The following is a 27,127-nucleotide window of genomic DNA, read 5'->3' on the forward strand; positions in this document are numbered from 1 at the left end:
CACAATAAACCTTTTATTTTCTCATCAGAACATTTTTTTTAAAAAAAACAAACACAAATATAAAAAACATTCAGAGGTACTATCAGAGCAGCTGGTATATTCACGTAGGATAAGCCGTTTCCAGACCTACCTTTACACAAGCAGTTACCTTTACACACACACACGCGCGCACACGCACACACACACACACACCGCTTCCTACTAGACAGGAGCAAGCAGGATGAAGTTGAAAGAGTAAGGTCTTTGCTCATGTCATTAATAAGCCTGCTTTCTCTTTTCTTTACTTTCTGTTCTTAATTCATATGTATTTAAAATGCTGGAGGATGTATACAGTCAAACTCCTTGTGTTCTCTCATCTATGGCAAGCAATGAATATCTTTCTTCTTAAAGCGCCTTAACTTTCTTCTTAATCCGTCCTAACTTCAAACTTTCCAGAATAACTTACTTACTGAACGTGGGGCAGGAATCATAGAATTGTGGAGTTGGAAGGGAGCATGAGGGTCAATCTAGTCCAACCCCCTGCAAGGCAGGAATCTTTTGCCCAACGTGAGACTCAAACCCACAACCCTGAGATTAAGAGTCTCATGCATGTATCTCTTAGCATCATTTAGAAATTATTGGAATGGTTTTTATTCCTATAAATGTATTTAAAATAATCACAACCTACATATTTTGTATATTACTTTTTTTTTTTTTTTAATGTGAGGTCTCTCTTGGAAATGGAAGCATTAGTTCCTCTCTGCAAACCCACATGCCTTGGAAGGGCTTAATCTGCTAATGAATATGATATGATCAGTCAAAGAGCCTGAGATGCCTTGCCTTGCCTTGCAGTTTCCACTGTTTGCAATGGATGTGCTAAATAGACTAACGGGAGCTGGTTAAAACATGCTTCTGAGCTAAGGCATTTGGAATATATCCTCATATCTTTGAGAGATAACCACTGCAGTTTTGGTAGAAATTGGATTAGACCAAAACATTAATTTTCAGATCTGTTTTTAAAAGTCACAACTGTCAGGTCCTAAGTGTGTTGCGAAATCCACATCTTGGGCAAATTTCTAAAATCGGTCTCAATTGTTTTGTGACAACGGCAGACTAGATTTAACATTAGATCTAATTTTTGATAGTTTGGCATGCTTGTGCTTCGCTGACTATTTGCTACACCACCCTAATTAGTTCATAGTTGGGCATGTACCATACAGCAAGCGGTAAAAAGAAAATCAAAAGACTGATTCATAGAATTCAGAGAGCAGGTTCAGAGCCAAATTTGCTAAAAAAAATAATTACGATGTTTTAAGAAGGAAAAATTAGTTGAGACTGCAGCCAGGTACTGTGAGATTTTCATGTGTAATTTTTTTTTTTTAAGCCAGGATACAAGCAAAATCTGTTGCAAAGCATCGCTTTTAAAATTATATGTATACGCAATACAATTCATATAAACAAAGACCTAGAACTCCTAAGATGGTTTTTTTCTGACAGAAAGCTTTGAAGTTTTTTGTTTTTTTAATCTAGTCCATATTTCTATGGAGGAAAGTGTTAAAATCACTGTTCAGTTTTTAAGGCAAATGGTGGAAACACTCATGATTCCTCCCCATGGCCTGTTCCTCTTAGAATTAAGAAATCTTCTTGATCTCTTCTCCAGTCTTGTACATGGTCCTGGTGTATTAAAACCATACACCTGTTTTAAAATATGTGGCAATTGTTCGTAAAATCATCAGCGTTGTGAAAAGAAAAAGCCATCAGAATCCTAGAAGGTTTCAGTACCTCAGCTTCTTCCAGAACTTATTTTCTGCCCTGATATACTGTATTTAAGGAACAGAGTAGTAAGTGAAAGTTAGGACAAGCACCAAGTGCCTCAGAGATCACCATTTTTCTTCCCCTTAGAAACAGTCTTCAAAAAGCTTTTTTCCCTTCCTATCCACTGCCCCTTCTCGTTTGTTTGTTTGTTTGTTTGTTTGTTTGTTTGTTTGATGCAGCAGGCAAACCCTTGTCCAAATTGAGGCCAAAGATTCCATGAAAGACATTCTTCCTGGAAAACTTTATTATGCATTTGTCGTGTTTGGTGAGTCAGGAACAGGCTCTGAAAAACAAACAGCGATGATTAGTTCCCTTTTTTCCACTTCCCCCCTGTATATTCATGCCTGCAAACTTATTTATATGTAGTTATATGACTGTTGCCCCTTGTAAAGATTTCTGAGCTGGTTACTTCTCACCTCCCTCCCAAAAGCAAAGAAAAAAGGAGAATGTGGTGAGTGAGAATGCAGGTTGCTTCCCACTCTATGCTAGCATTCATAGCATATAAAAGCCTTTTTCTGGAGCCATAGCAGGCAGCATTTGTATCTAGAAGCCACAGTACCACCCCAATCAAGAGGTTAGGAAACATCTCAGGTTCTCCAGAGTCCTCCCTCCCTGCCAACGCTAGGGGATTGAGTCTGGATTCAGACCAGAGTTCCAGCTGCTGGCTTTCCATAAGTGAAACAAAACTGATAAGGGACACTCCTAGGGGAGCCAAAGGGTGCTGTTCATCTCGTGATTTCCTCCCTTATCTGATCTCAAGGTGTTTGAGAACGTGTAGCATTGCAGCAAACAGCACTCCCCATCCCCTTGATCTTGGATGTGTAGTCAAATGTATGGCCATGGGCAACTTCTGAAAAGGAAATTATTCCACCAGCATTTGGCACACACACATACATACACATACATATACACACACACACATATATAAACATATATATATATATATATATATGCAGGTTTTGGTGTCCTCGGGTGTCTTCCCGTGTAAAAGTTGGGGTGTCTAGGCGACGTTTCGACGAGGTCTCACTCGTCATCTTCAGGCTGGTGCTTTCGGCTTCTTGTTACTGGAACAGAGCAGGATCTCAGTGTTTGAGTTCCTATAAATACTGTTGAGGAGGTGTGGTGTATAGCCTCCAATGTTCTGGGCAGAGAGGAGGTTCCCAGGCTAGTGTGCCTTTTCTTCTTTTGTTCCTTAATTACTTGAGGGATATCTTGAGTGATTTCTTGAGTGATTTCCTGAATCCCACTTAGGTGGGTCATTAGGTGTGGATTAGTTGCTAAAGCCTTCGTGTCTTGAACTCTTGAACTTTGTGAAGAGTTTTTCTGAGAAGATGGCTGTACTGCACTTGGTTGTGCTCTGGCTTGGCTTCGTGTATAGGGGCGAGCTGTGGTTTTGTGGCCTGTGCCAGCCAGATCTGTGTAGGGATTGCAGGGGGGTGCAGCATCCGGAGGTGCCACCCTGGTTTGGCTACTGGATGGTGTCTGTAATTTATCTGTGGAGAGGGTCTGGGTTTGGGTCTGGTGTGGTTGATTGGTGATGGCGTTCTGTGTGCCTCTGGATCTGGTGTCAGATTTTGTGGGGAGGGCTAATTTGTGTCTTTATTATATCGAGGAGAGAAGACACCCGAGGACACCAAAACCTGCATTCCTGTACCCGTGAAAATCTACGAAAGCATATATATATATATATATATATATATATATATACTGCTAGCTAAGGAACTGACGAGAGAGGGAGGGAGAGAGAAATGAATAATTACCCAGTGTTGGGAAGAAGCAGTCCCCCGGGACTGGAGGGGAGAGGGGAGTATTCGGCTCCGAGAGAAGATGTCGACCAGACTCTGATAGCTGGCGGCTAGCCATGTAGCTTAATTGCGGCCTGGCTTTGGGCTCCGAATTAATGGTAGGAACGTCATCAAAGACAGGATTCTCAATGCCATGGGTGTTGCTGAAAGGATAAGCACAGGTTCAAGACACTAAACAGACCAGAATCAAGTCTCATTCTCCTCTTACTTAGATGGAAAACAAATTCTATTTAGATTGCTGCTACTTGTGTCTTTATTATATCGAGGAGAGAAGTACTGGTGTGTATTAAGATGTGTTCGGTAGTGCCTGAATGACTATTTCAGTGGTTACTAAGAACTGAGTCAGCTACAAACCAATTAGAGAGTCTATTTTTTGCTCAAAATATTCCTTTTCAAAAGCCAAGTTTCCAGCACTGTAAAAATATTCATTTCTTAAAGGCAAAGTAACTATTTGTGGTGTCAGTAGTGACACCAAAATTAATTTCCATCTTTCAGTGTCTTGTTCATCCAGGTAGTTTTGGTTCAAGCAAAACCTGCAGAGCAGGACACGTAACACATTTAATGCTGTCAGACAATCCATTTTAGAACTATGGAGGGGTCATATTTTGATTAATGTAAGCAACAAAAAACCCGTTGACTGGTAAAGCTAGATCTATCACCATGTTATCACCTCTTTCCTAACACTGGCCATGAAGATCATTAGATAGAGCTGTAGGGCTTCTTTCAGCTAATAGTAGGGTATGGTTGAATGGTAGGTGAAGTTGGCCCACAGGTTTCCAGCCACCTGCTGCAAATATAAACATGGGATCTATATAACGCTAGTTCCAAGAGTACTGATCCGACTGCCTTAACTTTTAAAGTCCTAAATGTCCTAGCTCAGGAAATCTCAAGGAATTATTCTATCCATGTGGAATGTCTTCACCTCCACTACACTGGCATCTTATATCACCTTAAGAAACTCTGCTTCAGATACTAACATTGAGGAGGTGCATTTGGCACCTACTAGGAAGAGAGCCTTTTCCTCAGTGGCTGTCTTCTCTGTTGAATTCCTTTTCTAGCAAGGCTTCTTGCTAAGACACAAAGACTTCAGACTTTTCTGAAGAAGTCTTTTTGGGATTGCAATTTGATCAAGTTAGGCTGCTGCGTTACTGTGGTTTCATTAATTGCTTTATCCTATTTGTTGCTAAACCGCAACTTCTTGATACTTCAACCTCTCTTGATTTTATTGTGTGCCCTAAGCCAAATTCCAAAGTAAAAATACAGCAATACAGTAAAACAGAATTTCTCACCTCTCCATTCTGACAAGTTCGTGAGCACCTGCAAAAAAGGAATGCAGTGTTGTTACTGTGACATTTCCCTAGGCAGTCCTATTTCACATTTTTAAAAATTTCAGGTGATAGAATTTCAGGTATAGAAGAAACCCAAAGTTAATTTTGTCCACCCCCCTTGAGCTGAGTGTATGGTCTTTTCTATTCAAGAGATCTATCCTACAGATGAGGAGGCCATGGTGCATATAAGGATATGCATTTCCAATTCCTCTTTAGTGACTGTTTGCTTTGCTTTTCCTAAGCAACAAATTCCTTTCTCTTTTGTCGTGACGCTTATTGGCTTGGTGATTTGGACTGGGGAAGTGGAAACTATTAATCCACATGGTACTCAGATACCAGATATAAGCAGTTTAGCAGTGGCCAGGAATGGTATTCTGTCCATTATTTCATCCTCTTTCCTTCTAGTGAAAACATTTTTATGAATAAGCAAAAGTTAAATCCTAACAAAATTTACTGCATATAATACAGGGGTCTTGGTCCTACAGTTCCTCCTGCGCTCCTTTATTTGAGCTGCTACATAAAAGAGAAACTTTACAGTTACCATTCAAGTCTGATTCATGAATTGTTCCTGGATTTTCAGTTTCAAGTGTTGAAACTCTCATATTTAGTAACCGAAAACTTCAAGGGTTTTAAATATATATATATTTGCGTGTGTTTGTGCAGGAACATATATTTATGCATATTATCATAATTTTATTTCAACTACATTTTTTCCCCAGAAGGGAAATATTTCTAGCGTATGAACATCTGGAATGGGAGATTCTTTGCTTAATAGGCCATCAGTTGAGAGTGTGTGTGTTTTTAGATGTTGTTCAAATAAGCACAGAATTAAAACAAGCTTGTTTGCTGCGAGAAAGGGTGCTTTGTGATGTTACGAGTAAGCATTATGCATTCCAGCGGGCACAGAAGTAGACCATGTATAAACAGGGACAGAGGTGGTTTTAGGGTAGTGTGGCTGGTGTAGCAGTACTGGCTGCCAGCACCTAGTGGCATAGCATAGAAGAAGAAGAAGAAGAGTTTGGATTTGATATCCCACCTTTCACTCCCCTTCAGGAGTCTCAAAGCGGCTAACAATCTCCTTTCCCTTCCTCCCCCACAACAAACACTCTGTGAGGTGAGTGGAGCTGAGAGACTTCAAAGAAGTGTGACTGGCCCAAGGTCACCCAGCAGCTGCATGTGGAGGAGCGGAGACGCGAACCCGGTTCCCCAGATTACGTGACTACCGCTCTTAACCACTACACCACACTGGCTCTCTATAGCCAGTGTGGCTACATCTGCATTGGCAGAAATACACCACACTGGCTCTCTATAGCATAGGAGGAGCAGAGGGACAGTGGCCCTGAGTGCAAACCAGGTGCCCCCATCACTGAGGCTTCATGACTAAGCGCCTGCTGCCTTCCAAAGCTGTGGGGAGGCAAGCCACAACCCCTTGCCAGGCCTTCAGGGCTGGGACACATGCCTCCACCCCAGCTGTCCAGTCCACCAGGGGGGCACACAACACTTCCCCTGCCCCGGGCACCAAAAACCCACACTATGCCACTGGCAGGGGTGCTACAACACTGATGTAAACTGAGCGAGAAATGGGGGGAGGGCATCAAATTGTAGCATCACACAGAGCACCACTGAAATTTGAGAGCCCAAAGTCTACCACTGATGGGGATGGGGTAATTTATTTTCTGATTTGCCTAGCAAATACTTTCCAGAAGGAATAGCCATCATGCAATAGGGGAGGGGGGGAGTCAAGTAAACTCTTAACACAACCGTGTTGCATCTGCATTGGCAGAAATAGTGGCTAACTTGCCTTCACGAAGCAGAGTATTAGAGCTAATCATCAGGAATGTGTTGCAATTCGTGACTCTAATAAAAGGCACATGACTTCACAGGGAGCTTGATTCTGAATACCTTTTCCCTGAAACAGCACTAATGAAGGCTTTAAAATAAATAACCGAGAAGTTTGGTAATGTTATTACTCGTATTACAAAAATATTCAGTATACTAAATGTTTAAAAAAGGAACTAGCTTGTTTTACTTTTCTAATTGTCTAAAGCGTTACCAACTTTTCTAATTTAAAAGCGTGACCAGTCCTACACCTGTTTTACACAGGTGAGTTCAATACAGCTTACTTCCGAGTAAGTGTGCATGTATATTCTGACCATGTTGCAATTGCTAACCGCTGGTAGCACAAGAAATCCAGAGCACGCCTTAGACTCTGTGTATTGGACAGGGTTGTCACGTATCGACTCAGAGACAGGCTTTCCCTTTAAAGCTATAAAACAACAAGAGGGACAATGCACCTAGAGCCACTTTGCCCCCTTTCCATCTCTGCCTGTAGTTGGACCAAAGAAACTAACATCCTGCTTTTGCTGCAGTGGGTGGATTGAGACGCATTGGCAAAAGGGGCTTGTGGGACAGGTGGGAGCGGAGTTCTGGAACCACATATTTTATCATTCTGTAAGGACAAACAAATAAACATATAGCTGTGTATTCTCCAAGACAGAGAGATTTTTCTTTTTCTGAATGTAGGGAGTTTCTTCTCTGGTCGGGTAGCATGATTTGGTGCAAGCGGTTAATGTATTTGCCATAAATACAGTGACAGAACTTTGTGAAGCGGCCCATCAGGGTGGATTTAAAGCAAAGGTAATTTAAATCAGAGATTTACGTAATGAGGAGGCATCGGAGAGGAAAACACCAATTTAAATGGAGCTTTCCACTGGCATTTCCTCATGCGTTTTCTAAACTAGAGGTTGGGAACCTCCACCCCACAGTCCTTAATAGGCCCACCAGGCCTGCCTGTTAGACCAAGCCATGTCCACCTGCCCTACAGGTGTGGGGGCAGGTAAAGCTGCAGCTGCGCCGAAAGGGCGTTTGCAGTCCCTGTGCAGCTGATCATTGAGGCTTGCAGAGTATGTGCCTTTGCCTATGTGGTTTGATTTCAAACCACCCCCTGCGAAAATGGTTCACTCGACATTATTGTGACGTCAGGTGGTTGATTCCTGAGACACTTAGGACCAGAAGCCATTGCAGTTTGTGAAATTAAGTATGAGAATCAAATAACCTGTGCACTGGTTATCATTGTCTCTCTTTCTTTCGAGCGTAATGCTCTTTTTCTGATTCACTCTGCTTTGGCCCGGGTGCACTCACCCTCACAAAAACCATGTTACAAACAACTAGAATGACTAATAGGGTGAAGCAATATTTGTTATGTTGTTGAGCAAACTGGAAAGATTTATTTTCATGAGAAGACAGTTAAATGCCTCTGTTTAGCAGCTGGAGTGCACGTATTCGTATGAGAGAAATTGCCATATTCGTTCTTCAATTATATCTAAAAGCCTTCTTTAACTTGAAGTCTCTGTATTGGTTTAGAGATTTAACTGTAGGACTGATGTGTTTATATTCAGATTATTTAATATTAAACAATTTACTCTTTCAGAGAAACTTAGTATTAACAATTCTTTAAGAAGAATGTTTTAAAAATTGCATTTTAAAAATTGGGGTCTTTCTGCAATTTATTTTGAGACTAGAAATTGTTCAGCATAATTAAACAGGATCGTATCCAACTTGCATATGTTGCTGACATTCATTTTTCTATTTGACAAAATTTGCTTCTCTCCTACTCCCTCTGTTTGTACTTTTTAGTATTTCCTGCTAGCATTTTCTTCATTCTTCTGCACATTTTTTTGTACAGCGACTGAAACACTAGTCCTTTGCTGAGTCTAAAAGCACCTGTTTTTGCAAGAAGAGTAACTTCCTCCTTATTTGCTACTTATAATAACTAGATTCATTGTGTAACTGAAATGGAAGAGAGTATATTCTTTGTAGAGCTCCCAGAAACCAAGCCCTAATATTAAAGAGAGATCAGATTGGACTGTCTTATTTTATTTTCTTTTCCTTTCCTTTCTGAGGGTGGAGGAATCCATTAGTTGATTACTTTCAACTAGGCCTATGTGATGCGCATCAGTGTAGTGGATTGAAGCAAGGCTCCAAAGCAAGATTATTAAGGAGACAGGGGGAGACTAGGTCATGTGAGCTGACTTAGTCATCGCACAGCAGCTAGATTGGGCAGAACCTGCAAGACAGTCCTCTAGAGACTGCTTAGTCAACCTGCACAAGACGGACCTAAACTGTTCAGGAAAATCACCTTTCTTCTTTGGTTCCTGAATATAGCTCTTAACTTAACAATGGACATTTGATTGAAATCTGCTTCATTCTAGTCAAGGCAGAGAAGAATCAGAATGAAAGTGGAACAGAAGCTCTCTTAGACTAGCCAGTGCCAGCTTTTTCTGAGACCTCTGGCTCCTAGGTGGTAGCAAGAGTTGGAGATCTCTTAGTGTGGGGATCACCCTCCAAGCCATACAGAAGGAGTGTCATTGAGTATGTTTTGCCTGCTACAAGTGTGTCGTGGTAATTCAGTGGAATTGAAGAAGTTCCCCGTTTCGCCTCCTCCCATCCCCTCAAAAGTACAATATCTGTTGGAAGGCAACCAGTGTGTTCTGGTGTACTTTGCAACTTCTGCAATGTAAGAGTTCTGAACCTCAGAATGTGAGGCAATCCACTGTGTTTGAATTCTTACACCCAAGAAACATTTGCTGGAACTTTGCACAATGAAAGCAGCTAGGGTAGTATTAAAATGGAGCTGGGGGGGCGGGATATATCCAGTGCTTTTTTTCTTTAAAAAATGTTTAGGGGTACTCTCATTTTGAATCACCATTTTATAGTTCAAATCAGGGAAAATAAATACAGTAAATGGACAAAAGTACAAAGATTCACAAAATGTTTAGGGGTATGTGTACCCCTGCATACCCCCCCCCAAAAAAAGCACTGGATATATCTCACTTCAGTGCCTAAAATGAGGTTTGAAAAGATGAGGGGGAGGGGAAATATCCAATGAACTGTACATTAGTTAGTCTAATTAGCTCCAGATTTTAATGCTTTCATTCCTCTACTTCTTACAGTTAAGCTGTAGAAAGAACCAAGCAGCTGCTGAAATTTAACCACACTGTTCATACTGAATGAAACTGTAATATTTATATGAAATGGAAGAAGGTTATTCCACAGTTTAAAAAACACATGTCTTTTTCACACCTCAAGCTAATGTATTTCCAAGCATTAGCCCTGCTGGCTGTGCATTCCAATGTGAATGTCCTGAAATCAAGGCAAAGCAATCCATCCCAATCAGGATTTGACCCAGGGTAGACAGATTTAAGTTACAAGTCTCTCTAAGCCTTATATGTAAAAAATGCCCTGACCTTTGGAAGAATTCAGGCAAGCCAAATTCTGCAGTGATCATAAATTGTTTGTCAGTATATGAGTGTGCATCTATTTACACTTAAGAAAGGTGAAGGCTCATCCTGTTATAATTTTGCACTTAAAAAAAAATTCCCTTAGGGAGTGAAACAGAAATGTTTGGTGTGTTCTAGCTAATTTTATTCCATCATTAGTTTATGTAAGTAACAGAAGCAACTGGCATTACGAAAAGGAAGAGAGGCTCATTTTTCTTTTGTAGTGAGACATCGCCCTTTGGCATAGAACAGTGATAAGGAAGAAGTCACTCCCGGTTCTCTAGTTGCCTGTGTGCAGGCACAGTTGCTCCATGCAACTCAGAAAGAAGAAAACATGCAGAAGCATCCTGGCCCAATATGAACGCACTATTACAGAAATGATGCAATTTCTAAGTAGCGACAGAGCACTGTGCCACACCCCAGTACAATTTAACAAGCTGGTGCTTCGTTAACCAACCCTGCCCTTTCGTTCCGCCAATTCCTCCCAGTCATCCATTTTCCGAGAAATGTGTATAAACAAGAGTCCGAGGAGGTGGAGAGGCTGCTATGCCTGGAACATGAAAGCAGCTGACAGGCTGCTAAATAGAGAGCTGGAATGTTGGCTTTTAATCAGAACGACTCCTAATACGCAGAACTGGGGCAGAATAGACGTCACACAAATATTTGTTTTATTTAACCTAATTCAGCAACGGAAACACTGTAAGATATTTTTTTGGGGGGGTGGCTTCCCTTAGACTTGACTCAGAGGCTATAATTACTGCTGAATGCTGTGGCGGGAGTAAGAAACTATCAGTATATAAGAGCTCTCCTCAGAGCCTTGCACTGGCTGTCAATCTGTTACTGGGCCAAGTTCATGGCCTAGTTTATATTGGCATAATAAGCCTTTACTAGCTTGGGACCAGTTGCCTTGCAAGATCACCGTACCTGCTTCAATCTGTGGTGCTGGCACAGTTACAGATGCCACATAATACTTGTTCAGTCTTTTAGTGCTGTGGTACCCACACTTTGGAACTCCCTGCCTATTGATGTCAGGCAGTTGTAGGGTTGCCATATGCCCGGAATTTCCTGGACATACCTGGAAGCACTGTCTTGGCAGAAATCAGGAAAATGTCTGGGAAAATCTGGGTGCATGGCAACCCATGTCAGCAATGCTGTTTTTGCTGATTTTCCTAAAAAAAATAGCTCAAATACGTCAATTTTGTGTGTAATTTTGCTAAAAAAAACAGCTCAGCAACATTTATGTCCAGATTTTCACCTTTTGAAATATGGCAACCCTAGGCAGGTGCCTTTGCTGTACTCTTATCAGAGCCTTGCTAAAAACATTTTCATTCAGACAAGCCTATCCAGACATGCAGAAGCCGAAGTGTGTTTTAATCTTTTTACGGACAATTTTAGGTCTTTATTCTTTTTGCAAACCACTTTGAAGTTTTACCGCAATCGAGAGATATATAAACGTTGTGAAATAAATAAAACGTATGTAGCAGCTTTCTGCTCATTGCTTCTTGTGGGCAATAGGAAGTGGTGTAAGTCAGAACAAGGCCAGGAATGGCTTATGGAAACATTTTTGCTTTTGTATTCAAAGCAATCAGTGCTGTGCCACGCCACACAACTTCACTTCCGCTTAGGATTTCCAAGTTCAAATCCAGAGCTCATGAATACATTTTAAACAGCTCTCCAGCAGCAAATGGGATGCAGACATAACTTTGCTTCAAGCCCCTCAGCTGCCTTTCCCTTCTGCCTACTGTGAAGCAAAACAGGTCCTGCTCACTCCAGCATGTGAGACAGAAGAGCCAACGAAAGGACTACCGCCATTGCCGTGAAATTTATCACCAATGCAGAGCACTTCAAAAGACACACACATGACCTCCCAGAAGCAATTCTGCTTTCACCATAAATGGCTTGGTATCATTAATGCAATAGCACAAATATTTTCATATTAGCGCCCGTATTTTCATATTAGCGCCCGTGCTCTTGAAAGGACACAGAGGAGAAGAACCAGATACGTATGTGTGTCACTTTGCACCGAATACTAATCCTGTTAAGGAGAAATGAATCAAGACGGGATGGGGTGAGGAAGGGGAGGGAAACGTTTTGATACGTACGCCTGTTAGCGATTGCTTTTCTCTGCTTGTAAATGAGGAGCAGAATGAGGGGGAGGCACAGAATGCCCACAATGCAGGCCCCTGTTGCAAGTGCAGCTGCTGTGACATCTGAAAAAGAGCAAGGAAACAGAGAGAGTCACATCATCAAGCAAGCAGAAAGATTATTCTCATTGCTGGAGGCTGTTGGGTGTGAACTTGGTGGTTTAGATATGAGGCCAAAATGCCCTGATTAGAAAAGCAATTCCTTTATACTAAAGTGTTGTTGCCTTTGCCACAGTATAATAATATTCCTGTGTGACAAAGTGGATTTTCATTATTTCAGAAATGTGGTGCTCCATTAAAATTTAGTCGAATGTCCCTTAACAATTTTACAAGACTGTAATCATTATTCAGATGAAAAGAAATGTCTCAAGCATTTGAGAAAGATAACAAATGTAGTTGTATATAAACCTAGGGCAATTATATTATTGCCTACTGGGTTCTTCGTATAGTTGTACTGCTTTCTGCCAGACTGAAATGTTATAGAGGTATGGTTACTCCTGACGTGGAGATGAAGTCAGGAAGAACTTTCTGATAGTAAGAGCTGTTTGACAGTGGAACAGTCTCCCTTGGGAGGTTTTTAAGCAGAGGGTTGGATGGCCTTGGGTCATGGATGCTTTAGTTGAGATTCCTGCGTTGCAGGGGATTGGAATGGATTATTCGGGGGGGGGCTGTTCCTTCCAACTCTATAATTCTATGATTCTGTGAAGTGATGAGTGTTATGTATTGAAGTTCTCACCCTGGCCACCAGGGGTATCATGTACAGTGGTGCCCCGCAAGACGAATGCCTCGCAAGACGGAAAACCCGCTAGACGAAAGGGTTTTCCGTTTTTCGATGCGCTTCGCAGGACGAATTTCCCTATGGGCTTGCTTCGCAAGACGAAAATGTCTTGCGAGTCTTGAGATTTTTTTTCGCTCCCCACCCCCTTTTTCTAAGCCGCTAAACCGCTAATAGCCTTTTAGCAGCTAATCCGCTAATCCGCTAAGCCTTTAATAGCCGCTAATAGCCGCTAAACCGCTAATAGTGCTAATCCGCTAATAGGGTTGCTTCGCAAGACGAAAAAACCGCTAGACGAAGAGACTCGCAGAACGAATTAATTTCGTCTTGCGAGGCACCACTGTATATAGTTTTCACTCAGGTCCACGTCAGTTAATTTAGGCGGGAAACCCTGGGTGGTTGTTGTTACAATGTTGACAGGCTGGCTGAGCTGTTTGCTGTTCAGTTCAGTTCCAGCTTACTATAAAGAACCATTTGGAGAAATCTCTATGTTGTCTGCTTTGTCAATCCACTACTTAATAATGAGAGCTCAGTTTGTTGATGTTACACCTGTTATGCAGTTTAGAGGGCACTGGAGCCCAGAAAAAGTTGGCGGTTCTAATCATTTGTGGTCCAAAATACATAAACACTACTGGTTATTGTTTAGCAAGAAACCTTCGTAGGCGGAAAAGGAACTAAACATTTTATTTTGATTAAAACGTAACAAATTTAAATATAAACTCACTATGTGATCCCAGCATACAAATGAGACTGCATGTGTAAATAATAGAAAAATACTCATTTAATATAATTTTAACTAATGAATATTTTCTTATTAACGAAAATCCTTTAGCTACATACAGATTATCCCCCAGATTACCAGATTACCCCCTTCTCGGTAGTGGTGCCCGCCCTGTGGAACGCCCTCCCATCAGATGTCAAGGAAATAAACAACTACCTGACTTTTAGAAGACATCTGAAGGCAGCCCTTTTTGGGGAAGTTTTTAATGTCTGATGTTTTATCGTGTTTTTAATATTCTATTGGGAGCCACCCAGAGTGGCTGGGGAAACCCAGCCAGATGGGCGGGGTATTAATAAAAAGAAAAATTATTATTATTATTATTATTACTATTATTACTATTTTATTATAGATGCCTACTTGTATTTATTTACTCAATTTGGCAAGTTTGGGGAAATTTTAAAAAATTATGTATGACATTTTGAAGGGTATTCCAAATTTCTTCAAAAATGCTTGAACAAGATATTTTGTTCAGCCCCTTTTGCCAGTACAAAAAGGAAGCGGGGGAGACACTGCTGTAATTGCAAATACTGGACTTGATCCAAAGTCAATGCAAAGGCACTTGGTAGTTTCATCGCCCTTTGGGCTCAGATTCATGATAAGCTAATGGCATTTAATCGCATGCAAAGCTCTCTGCCTCATGTGCTAGACCACAACTTCCTAAACCTTTATCAACTTACAACTTGACTTGGCAAGCTGTGTTTTAGTCCAGCAAATACTATTTACTCTGCATCTGTGCAGATTTAATCAAGGCAGTGAAACCCAAAGCCTGATAGGTAAATGCAAATTCCATGCCAGCAGCCAATTTTTATTTACAGATATTAAATAGTGTCTAGATTATAGACAGGACAGATCTGTCTCGAAACAGATATGACTAGTATGAGTTAGACTTGTTGAAATACAGCTGCCTGACTGAGAAAGAGAAGGGAGAAAAATGTTCTAAGCATTGCCGAATTGCAGTGAAAGAGCAGCTTGCATTCACACAGAGCTGCTTCCAAGTAGTTACAGCACCTATGACAAGTATATTCATCCAGTAATGAATCAGCTAAGTTAGTGAAGAGTGAGAACCTGAAGCTCAGAGTTTATCTGGTTGTTCTGCAACAATATGAAGTTCTACTCTCCGGTCCTTTTTAAAATTAAAGATACCACATATTTAGCGAACAAAATAAATAGCAAGATGCCAAAACTTGTAGGGAGAAGAAAAGTGTCAGAATTAGTTGGGCTGGAATAAGTTCAGTAATATGTGTAAGATGCAGAACAAGAGTCAAACCTGTTTATTCAATTCCCATGAGCAAGGGTGGAAAACTTCCTTAGACAGATTCACATCAGGCAGCAATTTGAAGGGTTGCATATTTTTCCACAAAAATGAGATCTCCTGCATGTGTAATACAGGAACATGTCAATGAGGGGATGTTTTCCTAGAGACTTTTTCCTGGAAAGGGAGGTGGTGGCAATTGAAACGTGCAACTTGACTCACTTGCTGCTTGAAAAACTTCCCTTGATTTTGTGATTGTATAAATTGGCCCTCAGTGCTGTTTGCTGGAACTGTAGGAAGTCAAGTTCTGTCTTTATGTATGTTGTCTAGAAATCTCCAGAGATTTAGAATTGCCTCTGGTCTGGTAATAAGCTATGTTTCCCAGCATGTGTGGGAAATGGAAGCTTTGTTTTTGAAGATATGGAATATAGTGCAGAACAAAGAGGTTATTAAAGCTCCCACCCTGAGCCATTAAGGACAAACTAAGAAAGCAGATGTGAGCTCCTGGCCTAAATTTGGCTAGGAGGTACAACTTTGCTAGGACCTTCAGAGCTGCTTTAGGAACACGTCTGACAGCAGGTTTTTGTTCCCTTTTTCAAAAAGTGTTTTGTTATCAGAAGTTCCACTAATCTCATGCAGTCTTGTCTTCAATGATGATATAAGATCTGTAAACGCCTGTAGCAGCATTACCACAGATTTGTTAGCTCATATTTATAAATTTGTCATCAATATTGTGAAAACAAAAAGAAAGGATAGCTCAGTTGGTTAGAGTGCGATGCTGATAATGCCAAGGTTGCAGGTTTGATCCCTGTATGGGACAACTGCATTTTCCTGCATTGCAGGGGGTTAGAGTAGATGACCCCAAGGGCCCCCTCCAATTCAGTGATTCAGAAAACACTGCAGTCTTACCGTAAGGCCAAGGTATGGCATTGCTAATATGAAAGCACTGTTTCTCCAAACAAAGCATATCCACATACAGCACAAATACTAAAATGTCCTTTCAGTTTATTTTTGCTTCCTTGAACTGCCCACTTATTTCATTGTCCACGTCCCTGTTGCTGTAATAGATGTCTGCCTCCCACCAAGCCCCTGTGCTGCATTTTGAAGTGAGAGAGCAAAATTTAACATATATAGAACACCAATAATGCCTTAGGCACTGCCTCCGAGGGCTTACAGTCTGCAATAAATACTTATGGGGCAAGGAAATGTTAGGTTGGGGCAGGCAAATAAATTGGGCAGGGTTGGGGAGAGTTAGGGAAAAGTTAGTGAAGGTTTGTTCAGAAAAGGTGCTGCTAAAGATATGAATCTTGAGAAAAGCAGGAAACCACCGGATTAATAGTGCACAGGAAGCTACTTCACATGCATGCAAGCAATAAATCAGATGAGGCCTAAAGAATGGAGGAGATAATGGCTAATATGGAGGATTAGGCAAGATGGTCAAGTCTGAGCCTGTAAGGCAGTGCAGGGAGACTGGTAATGAGATAATAAATAAATAAATAAATAAATAAATAACCACCAAATAAAGAAACAGAAACAGAATATGTAATCTGCACTCATTTAAAGAGAACGATTTGTCTTGAATTGCAAAGGTAGTCTTACTTTCACTCTCCATGCTGGCAGCAGAATGAAGCGTGCAGTTTGGGAAAGTAGCGTTTGCTGTAAAATAAAAGAAATAGTTGTTAGTTTCTTGGAAAGTCAGTTCTTGCGCGGTCTTTTGAAAAAGGGACGAACATCATGTGTTGGTTTGGGTGAGAACGAACATAGCGCCCTGGTTCACTTTCACCTCCTCCCCCATGTGGCCACGAGGAGGAGTTAAGAAGCTTTCCCTTCCGATAAACGTCCAATCAGAGTTAATGAAACTGGTTTGTTTTCACAAGTTAAGATGAACCACAGTTTGAGGTTCAGATGACATGCTTTGCTAAACTGATTAATCTAAAGCAAAATATAAAAAAGGCTTTTGATATTCCCCTCACAACTATGCTGGAGGAGAAGAAAGAGAAGAGAGCATGAGGCTAGGGGAGGCTAGGCTCATTCTCGTAACATTAAACTGAGAGAGAGCATTATGTCTGAATAGCCAGTCACTACAGAACACATAAATCCCAAAGTCTTGGGAGGCTTCCTAAATTTTTATTGGTTTAAAATGGTTATATATGATACTCTTATTATAATTTCAAAGCATACATAAGATTGCAACCCAATTCTTAAAAATACAGGAAGAAATTCGGGGGGGGGGGGCTTTTAAAATTCACTTCATGCTCCGTTTTTAAGATGACTTTTTCATGTTCCTGAGAATAATCTGTTTAGCCTATCAGGAATCATGGGTTAGGATGATGTCACACTATGTAGCCAATCAGTTAGTTGTGTGACAGCATCACTAAGCCAGTTAAGGCAGTGTGGTCAATGTTTCTTGGATCAACATTGCACTCACTCTGAATGGGCAAGCCTCTCTATGGAGCAACATCTGAAAAACCATCGGATAATGAAATTTTCATCACTGTCAGAGTGTGTGTGTGTGTGTGTGTGTGTGTGTGTGGTGTCCCCAAGTTTGGCTCAGTTCTAAGCTTACTCTTTTGATTAACACCCCCCCCCCCGGCAATGGTAGTCTACAGTTTTTGATTGTTAGGATGGCATTCGATTAAGCTTTCCACATAGTGCAAAACTGAAATTATTGAACATAACTAAGCACTTTAGGCTTGAGGGAAGGGATGTAGCTCCGTGATAAGAGTATTTTCTTTGCATGCAGAAGGTCCCAGGTTCGAATCCCCGGCATCTCCAGATTAGGGCTCCCTGGAGAGCTGCTGCCATTTGGTGTAGACAGCAGTGAACCAGATGAGCCAGTGATGTGACTCAGTAGAATGCAGTTTCTTACGTCAGTTAAGTCCATTAAGGGACTCTCCTTGAGTAACACTTGGTTGAATTCCACCACCCTTAGTGTAGGACCATCCATGCCAATAGGTTTGTATGTGTGATTCTAGGACATGGGTAGGCAAACTAACGCCCGGGCGCCGGATCTGGCCCAAATGCCTTCTCAATCCAGCCTGCGAACGGTCCAGGAATCGGCGTGTTTTTACATGAGTAGAATGTGCCCTTTTATTTAAAATGCATCTCTGGGTTATTTGTGGGGCCTGCCTGGTGTTTTTACATGAGTAGAATGTGTGCTTTTATTTAAAATGCATCTCTGGGTTATTTGTGAGGCACAGGAATTCGTTCGTTCGTCCCCCCAATACAGTGGTGCCTCACAAGACAAAATTAATTCATTCTGCGAGTTTTTTCGCCTTGTGAATTTTTTCGTCTTGCGAAGCACCACTGTGTATTGACGGTTTCCCATAGGAATGCATTGGCGGTTTTAAAAAAAAGGCGCAAGACGTTTTCATCTTGCAAAGCAAGCCCATAGGGAAATCCGTCTTGCGAAGCAACTCAGAAAACGAAAAGCTCTTTCGTCTTGCGAGTTTTTCGTCTTCCGAGGCATTCGTCTTGCGAGGTACCACTGTATAGTCTGGTCCCCCACTGTCTGAGGGACAGTGGACTGGCCCCCTGCTGAAAAAGTTTGCTGACCCCTCTTCTGGGAAAATATGAAACAGGAGAAAATATGGCTTTAGCTATATCTGCTTTGTGTACAAAGTTCACCTGCCTTTTTGTATCCGAAGTTCCATGAAACCATGAGCCTGCTGCTTGGCACGTGCTTTGTTGTGCTCCTTTTCAGCTTCTACCACGTAGCAACAGTAGTTCCCACTGTCCTTGAGAGTAAGATTTGCCATGGTGACATGAAACGTCCCGTGGTGATCCGAGGAGAATTCCAAGCCATGGTGGCTCACGCGCTGCCCACTGTGCTTCTCTGATTCGTGATGCAGCTCCTTTGCTGAGACATTGCGGACATGTTTTTTCTGGGAGCAGCTCTGGTCTCCCTGGTTGCTGAAGTACCAAAATTTGTAAATGGAGTCATGCTGGGATGCCAGAGACCCACTGAGCTTGCAAGTCAAGGTGACCTTCTGACCCTCAGGGCAGATATAGAGCGCGTAAGGAGTGGTGATTTTAAAGGTGGTTGACTGTGCTGCAGGAAGAAAGCAGAATGTTAGAGAAGCATGTGAGAGATTCAACTTAGTATGTCAAGTACAGAGAGGCATTATTGTTTCCATTACACGAGAGAAAGTGTGACTCACAAAGTTGCACTGAGTACCGTTCTGGTAAATGAAGCAGGGGCTTCTGGTGCAAATGAAACTCTACGTTTATTAAAGTAAAAATAAATGATCACAGAATATTTTTATTGGTGGTCATCTTTACGTGCAACAGCACCAACAGACCTTTTCATTCAGAAGCCTATAATGTGATATATTTTTGATGCCACAAACTGCTGTAAAGTTCATAGTTACATTTCACTGAAATCAATTAAACATGAGCCAGGAGGAGGAGGAGGAGCTATGAGCCAGAGTGTTTTGTAGAGCCTTGACCATTTGAAGACATTCAGAGCGTGAGTGTCTTAAGACATGCTTACTGATATTTGTGTCTACCTTCACCCACATTCCTAAATAGAGCCACTTTCCTTTTTAAAAAAGGAACAGCTGTAGTTCTTGGCCTCACCTCACCCCTCAAGGCCAAATTGCTAAAAACTCATTTAGTTTTAGAAACAGTTAAGGCTCAGACTTCTTAAAGTAAAAAAAAAACAAAAAAAATCATCTGGAGGGATCACCGCAGACAAATGTTTGCTATTGAGTAGTTCACAGAACCTTGATAAACTGCGGCTCTTAATGTGGAATTGATTTGGATTGTTTAGAAGGGTTGTCAGTTCCCGCAGGGATATAAAACAGCTGCATATTTCCATGTTAATTCATTTAAGTGTATGCATATTTAGGATTGCCTGTTGACTCATATTTTTGCCATTTGAGAGGCGGTGGGTGGATAAACAGCTACGGATCAGTTCAGTACTTGGGACAGCCAGCATAAAAGCTGCATTCAGGTCAGTTGCAATATTTGGATACATCAATCACCCCTAAGTGGTATATTGGTGCAATTTGCCTTAGAAATAGTTCAATGCAGCATGCATACAGCAAGGCTATCCATTTAGCACAGGGGTGAGGCTTGGGGAGGCCGGATCTGACCCTCCAGGCCCGTCTGTCTGAAACCCCCTCAAACACACCCACTTTCCTCAGGCCACACCCATAGCTATCCCTATTTGACACTTTCCTTAAGTGTTTTTGCCTGACTGGAATCTGAACTTTGATAATGTCTCTAGCTTGCTTCGATGGAGAAGAGACTAACAGGTGTTTGTTGTTGAAGTTGTTGGCATCCGTGTGTCTCAAGAGACTACTGTAACAAACATAAAATTTGCATCTATTGTTCTTCCCACTTTTGCCTCTCGCCTTGCCCGCCAGGAGAATGTGGCCGCAAAAAGGCAGTTGTGGTTGTTGGCTCTGAAAAAGCTTCCCTGCCCCTGATTTAATGTGTTCCATCCCTTTTGTAACCACCAACTTTTTAAAAACTGCAAAACTGTTTTGTTGTAAGTCTATGTGGTTAAGTAACTTCTGGCTTTTAAAAATCTGAAGAGTCTGCTGGTATTAACAACAAAATATGTTTTCAATTAACTGCAGCAACATCCTGTTTGGGGTTTTTATGGCTAGAGCTTTAAGGTGTGTGCAGGTTGTTGTTAAGTTTCATATCTTGCCTCTCCCAGTGGCAGAGTAATTCTGCAGTTCACCAAGCGCTTCCTGCTGCAGGAGGAAGCCTTGCAGCACTAAGTCATTGAAGAGGGTTGGGGGGGGGATGGCACAAAGAGGCAAGCCTCTTCTTGCAGCCCCCCTCTCACCTCGTGCTGGGTTTTTGTCTACAGTGGTACCTCGGGTTAAGAACTTAATTCGTTCTGGAGGTCCGTTCTTAACCTGAAACTGTTGTTAACCTGAGGTACCACTTTAGCTAATGGGGCCTCCCGCTGCCGCCGCTCGATTTCTGTTCACATCCTGAGGTAAAGTTCTTAACCCGAAGTATTACTTCCAGGTTAGCGGAGTCTGTAACCCGAAGCGTTGTAACCCGTGGTACCACTGTACTTCCTTCAAATCTTCCAAACACTGTAGGAGACTACTGGATAAAATTGAGGTAGCACAACAAAAAGGCACAAGACTTAATGGATTCCGCTACCCCTTCAGCAATGTGATTGGATCCTTGGGTGCTTTATATTGAAATTTACAGTTGGAGAAGGTTGGGAGCAGTGCTGTTTTTCTAGAAAAAGAGGTGCCGGAGCTCACCATGAACTTCTCCCTTGTTCTCTTCAAATAGCAATGGTGCCCACCTGAGAGGTGCTGGAGCTGAGCCTCTGTGAGCTCCAGATGGGGGGAAAGACCCTGGCCGGGACAGATGAATCTCCTTAATTTGTAGAAAGCTCTAAAAAAAATTTCACTATTACAGATCTTGTACCTTTAAAAGAAGATTAAACTGCAATTTAATCTTTTAGGCTAATTTGGGGAGCAGTGAGTGATTGAGGAGAGAGGGTGAGGAACCCACTCCCGTGATGTCTTCTGTCAAACTTCACCCATTGGCATGGACAGCAAGCAATGGAATAGTAATGAATACGCTGACTTTAAAAAGGGAGTTTGTGAACTTGATGATTAATTCATTGAACAATTAACCATAAATGAGGGTACAAAGGTCTTGGGTGAAACCATGCCTCCCTCCCACTACATCTGATTTAATTGCGTTTAAATTCGCCGAATAATGCAACACAGATGATGCTAATATTCCATGGATCTTTGGAACACAGTGTGATTTTACTTCCTTGACTTAGGCTTAATTAAACCTAAATGTCAGAATATTTAAATGGCAGTGAGCAAGGCAAATGTCAAAATGCCTGTGTGACTATCAACCAAATATCTTACAATGAGCACTTAACCTTTTTTGGGTGTTGTCTAAATACAGTAATATTGTGTGGCACTGCATGATATGGTAGTGGTATCTCAGTTCAGGGTGACAGAAGAGGGGGGTGGGGAAGAAACCCATGCATATAAATTGACAACACTGTAAGGGAGGGATATTTGCACAGGTTATTGGAAGCTCCTTTGCAGCCACAATTATTACTTCCCCTGTAACAGACGTCAGTAAACTAGTGGCGTCAGTTTTCACTTAGATGACACAGAAGACATAGTTTAAAATTTGAGGAGGGGGGAGGAATTGGGGAAAACGTTGTGTGTAGTTTAGCATAAGTCCACTTCCCCCCCAAAATGGTTCATCTCCCTACGGCACCTGTCTCATAAACAAGAAAACACCTCCTCTCTTAAAGGATATTCTTGTTCCTCCTCCACCACCTGTAGTCAGTCAGCATTCTATGCCACTGAGCATACACAGACTTCGCTGAACTGTTCTTGGGAGCTTTTCGCCCACCTAAGTTGTTCCCCTTAAATATATGTTATATTTCTGCAAACCTTGGAACTCCCCCAGGTATGCCGATAGCTTCCTCCCAGGTGTGGATGTGCATCAAGTTCAGCACTTGGAAAACGACTTTGCCATTAGTATATAGAATGACTGCCTCTCTGTCTTCCAGGAAGATGCTGAGAATTCTCTGTTGGAATTTTCTGATATCTCTTAGAGAGCTCCGGCTCCCTGTCCAGAGCTATTGTTTGCACACCCTCTAGGGAGAGGGAATAAATGCGGAACCCGTTGCGCAACTCTTAATGAAGTAGTTCCTTATGCTACACAGCGTAAACATGCCCTCGGTGAAGGGGCTTTTTTCCCTTTCCATGAACCGTAATAAGGAAGTCGCACAAGAAGGGCGTACTCCCTGTATTTCAGCCAGCACTTTGAAGTGTCAGGATGCAAGGCATGTCACTTCTAATGAAGAAGTCTTTCTTGCTAGGAAATAGAAAAGGCAGCAAGCTGAATACAAAATCAGTTTAATGGGATTCCTGAAGCTGAGACTCCAATGCTTTGGCCACCTCATGAGAAGAGAAGACTCCCTGGAAAAGACCCTGATGTTGGGAAAGCTGGAGGACACAAGGAGAAGGGGACGACAGAGGACGAGATGGCTGGAAAGTGTTCTCGAAGCTTCCAGCATGAGTCTGACCAAACTGCGGGAGGCAGTGGAAGACAGGAGAGCCTGGCGTGCTCTGGTCCATGGGGTCACGAAGAGTCGGACACGACTAAACGACTAAACAACAACAACAAGATTCAAAATGCTTTCCACTGCTTTTCACATTTGGGATTTGAAGGTATCTACGAATAGAGCTTCTCCAACTTTTTAAATAAGGGAGCTTATTCCATGAGTGGCTCAACAAAGCTACCCAGTGGCAAACAAAAAGGAAGTACTCACTAGTACACGATGCTCACCTGCTAAGCGCATTGGCAAGGCAGCTACAGCAATGGCTCACCTGTCTAAAAGGGTGTGGGAAAATGTGATGATAACAACCAAAAACAATCAAGGTCTACCAGGCTTGCGTATTGAGCATACTATTTTATGGGAGTAAGTCATAGGTAACTTACAACCAGCAGGAGTGACACCTCAATACCTTCCACATGCACTGCGTCAGGAAGATTTTGGGCATCACATGGCAGGACAGTGTCTCAAGCAAAGATGCACTTTCCCAAGCAGACATTCGTAGCATGTCCACACTCCCATCTCAGCAAGGTCTATGCCGGCTTGGCCATGTCCACAGAATGGAACATGGCAGGCTCTCCAAGGACGTGCTCTATGGGATGCTGACTTCAGGTACTAGGCCTGTTAGCAGACAACCTCTGTGTTACAAAGATATCAGGATGCAAGACGTGAAGGCTGGCAACATCAGCCCCGCTGTGTGGGAATCCCTTGCAGATGACCACAGTGCCTGGAGGCAGTCAGTCAGGCCGTGCATGCATAGCAGAGTGACCCGAAAAGGAATTACCACTGCAAGGAGCGCAGAGAGAAGAATAAGCCATGATGTATCTGCAGCAGCACAACCAGATCTGCCCCAGCTGCAACGAAACAAGTCTCTCCTGTATCTGCCTCTACATCAACAGCAGACACTATAACTCGACGGTTTGACTTCACCCGCAAAGGCGCACTCCTCCATTGTCTCTTGAGACAGACAGATAACAACCAACAACAGGAGGGATAGGCTCGCATGTGAATATAAGAAGACCCCCTCATAGTCCTTGCCTCTGGGAAGCCCGCAAGCGGCAGGACACTAGGTAGAAATGAATGGACCCACAACAGTTCCAAATCCATTCCATCAGCATACATATTTTACAGGGGAAATCCATAAAAATCGTAGAGCAAAGACAAATGTGGGTGCAGGGGGAGGGTAGGGGTTAATGTAAGCACAAAGGCAGTTAGGGGGGCTGCAGCGCTGCTGCCTGAGTGTTTTAATTTCTGTTTGTCTGTTTCCCTTTGGCAAAGCTCTAGAATGCATCCAGCTGCTCACAGCAACCACTTCCCAAGACAGTGTGGGGACAGGGGCCATTGCAAAGCTTAGAGATCTTTGAAATATCAAGTGGTGTAGAAATGCTCATAAATAAACAGATAATATTGGGGCTGCCTGTGCAACTGCTCCAGGGATGCTAATCCATCCTTGCTGCTGATGCACCCATGCAGCCCCAACTTCATTACCACCCTGCCTCATCACCATCCTGGTACACATCATTGAAGCCGACATCAGGAAGGGGGGTTCCATGGCTCCGCCCCATGGTGCCAGCCACTCCTGCTACTAACTTAAGACTGTAGGACTGCAGGCAGCTGATTCTGGGTATCATGAAAGCGCAGCAAGTTGTTAAGTTGTTAAATTTATTATTATGATATATTTTAACAAAATTTCTATACTACTTGATTTCAAAAAACCCACAACACAACATAAAAGAACCTCTAAGCTTTTACAAAAGTATAAAACAAAACATTAAATTCCTGGTTTATATATATATAAAAGTTAAAAACAGGTATTTAAAAGCTTTCAAGAGAAGATGGTTCAAATTAGCTAAAAAAGTTTCAAAGGACATGTAGCTTCTACCTCACTGGATAGGCTTGCCTAAACAAAAATGTTTCAGGCAGGTGCCAAAAAGGAGTCAATAGGCAGAGGGTTCTAAAGTGTAAGTATTATTATGTGTTACCTGGAACAGTTGCCCATTCTGAAGATCAAAACAGTCAAGTGGGCACATATGGATCAAGGCAACCAACCCCACAGGTAAACTGGTCCCTAGATGTTAAAGGCTTTGCATACAAGTAGTAACAGTTTGAACTTGGCCCGGTACTTGAACTGTTGTGGCATTTTTACTGCCAAGGAGGGAAAGGTGGTTATGGTATTTTCTGCCTCAGATGCCACAATAACTCAACTGGTCTTGAGTACTAAGTGCTGGGGGAGGGGAGCATTTGATGCTCCCACCTCAGGCAGGAAAAGTATTGATCTGACACTGTTAAGTACGTAGTTTTCTCATCCTTCTTACACAGTTATGCTTATCATGCTCTTTCTCAACCTCTTGGAAAATTTGACAATCAGATACAGATAAGTGCTTGGAGGAGTAGCTGTTTTGTTTGCATTTTAAACAAATATTCAGAGTTATATAATGTTATTTGTTATCTCTTGGTTAGATGCCTTTAACACAAAGTTCCTTCAGCCTCATAAAAACTCTTGAGACGCAGAATATTAATATTTACATTTATATATGCAGAACTGAAAGACAGTTATTTGCCCAAGTGAATTCACAGCTAAGCAAAGATGTAACCTTGCACAGATGCCAAGCCCATTGCTGTCTGTCAGACTGTGCTAGCTAACTTGCTGACTATTTCGACGGCTTGTGCAAAGGAGAGGAGCAATTGTAATCCGAAATAATCTTGTTATTCCCTTGCTGTTCCTCTCCCTTAAAACATGATTTGCAAGGCATCAATGACTTTAATATTTTTTCAGTGATCTCAGCTGAGCCCCAGTTACGGGGGGGGGGGGTCCAGTTTCCTCCACGTTCAGCAAAAAGCCCTACGTATGACATAGCAGCCTTGCATTAAAGTTACCTGAGCGATATAAAAAAATCCAAGGCCTAAAAGTTGGTCTGTAGCCAACTCTGGACTTCAAACCCCACACATGCAGATATGTACACAGCTGCGTTGTTTTTTTTAATGGGCAGCTCTAGAGCCAGAAAGACACAGCCAAGCAGGTAAGGATACAGGTGTGTGGGTGTTCCAAAGGCTTCGCAACTCATACAAACGGATTGGCACAGGCATCCCTCTGGGCCGCCAAGATGCTCTTTTTGGAACTCATCCCTCACCTGTTGACAAACTTTATACACCACCAGCCTGCACCACCACAACTGCATCCTGCACATACTTCAGAGTAACCAGCCCTGCTTTTAGCCCCGTTTGGGGATGGATGGAGGTGGGATAAGCCAACGATGCCCACCCACTCACCTGTCCTGGGTGCAAGAAGCACAGCGAGGAAGGGGGGGCAAGGAAAGGGGAGGAAGGTTGCTTCAACAAGGTATTGAAACTCCATTTGGTTTCCTCCCACCACACCCCTCCTGCCACCCACCCCAACCCACGTTAGCAGCAACCTTCCTCGCTGCTTTTTAAAGCGCCTCGCTCCAGCCAGGTAGCCTCCCAGGGAAGGGTGCAGAGCTGGGGGGGGGGGGGAAGGCTCCATTACCGTCGGGAATCCTTGTCCCTCAGGCCAGCCCAGAGGGAATGCGAATGCGCGGGTCTTGGCGCAGACCCAGCTGCGCCCTCCAAGGCTCCCCGCCTGCCCTTACCTCGAGGGAGAGCCAAGGCAAGCGTCAGCAGGAGCAGCGGCGGCGGGACTCGCCGCTTCCTTGCCTCCCGGTCCATGCCGCGCGAGGTGAAAGAAGAGTAAATAATAAATCCCTTTTCCGCTCGCCGCTCCCCTCTGGGTGGGTCTCTCTCCGGCGGCTGGCGCCCGGAGCTGGGCAGTCCCGAAGCAGAGCCGAGAGGGAGTTGCAAAACTCACAGGAAATTTCAGCAGCCCAGATGCGCAAACCCAGCGCGGGGGGGGGGCGGGGGGCGCGCGCTTTGGACCGGG

General features: G+C 42.7%; 2 protein-coding genes across 2 annotated transcripts in view; one reads left to right on the forward strand and one right to left on the reverse strand.

Annotated features, from left to right (window-relative positions):
• Positions 1-27,087, reverse strand: VSIR (V-set immunoregulatory receptor). The gene is made up of 7 exons (XM_083441464.1): positions 26,841-27,087; positions 18,790-19,209; positions 16,758-16,814; positions 12,309-12,416; positions 4,889-4,916; positions 3,555-3,742; positions 1-2,077 (listed from the first exon to the last, which is right to left on the reverse strand). The coding sequence occupies exons 1-7, from the start codon at positions 26,914-26,916 to the stop codon at positions 2,040-2,042; spliced, it is 915 nt and encodes a 304-aa protein (XP_083297590.1). The 5' UTR covers positions 26,917-27,087; the 3' UTR covers positions 1-2,039.
• The window catches only part of CDH23 (cadherin related 23), a 406,157-nt gene that overhangs the window by 328,502 nt on the left and 50,528 nt on the right, over positions 1-27,127 (forward strand). The window lies entirely within an intron of this gene.

Source organism: Podarcis tiliguerta (genome assembly GCF_965153285.1).
Source record: "Podarcis tiliguerta genome assembly, chromosome: 5".
Lineage (NCBI taxonomy): Eukaryota > Metazoa > Chordata > Lepidosauria > Squamata > Lacertidae > Podarcis > Podarcis tiliguerta.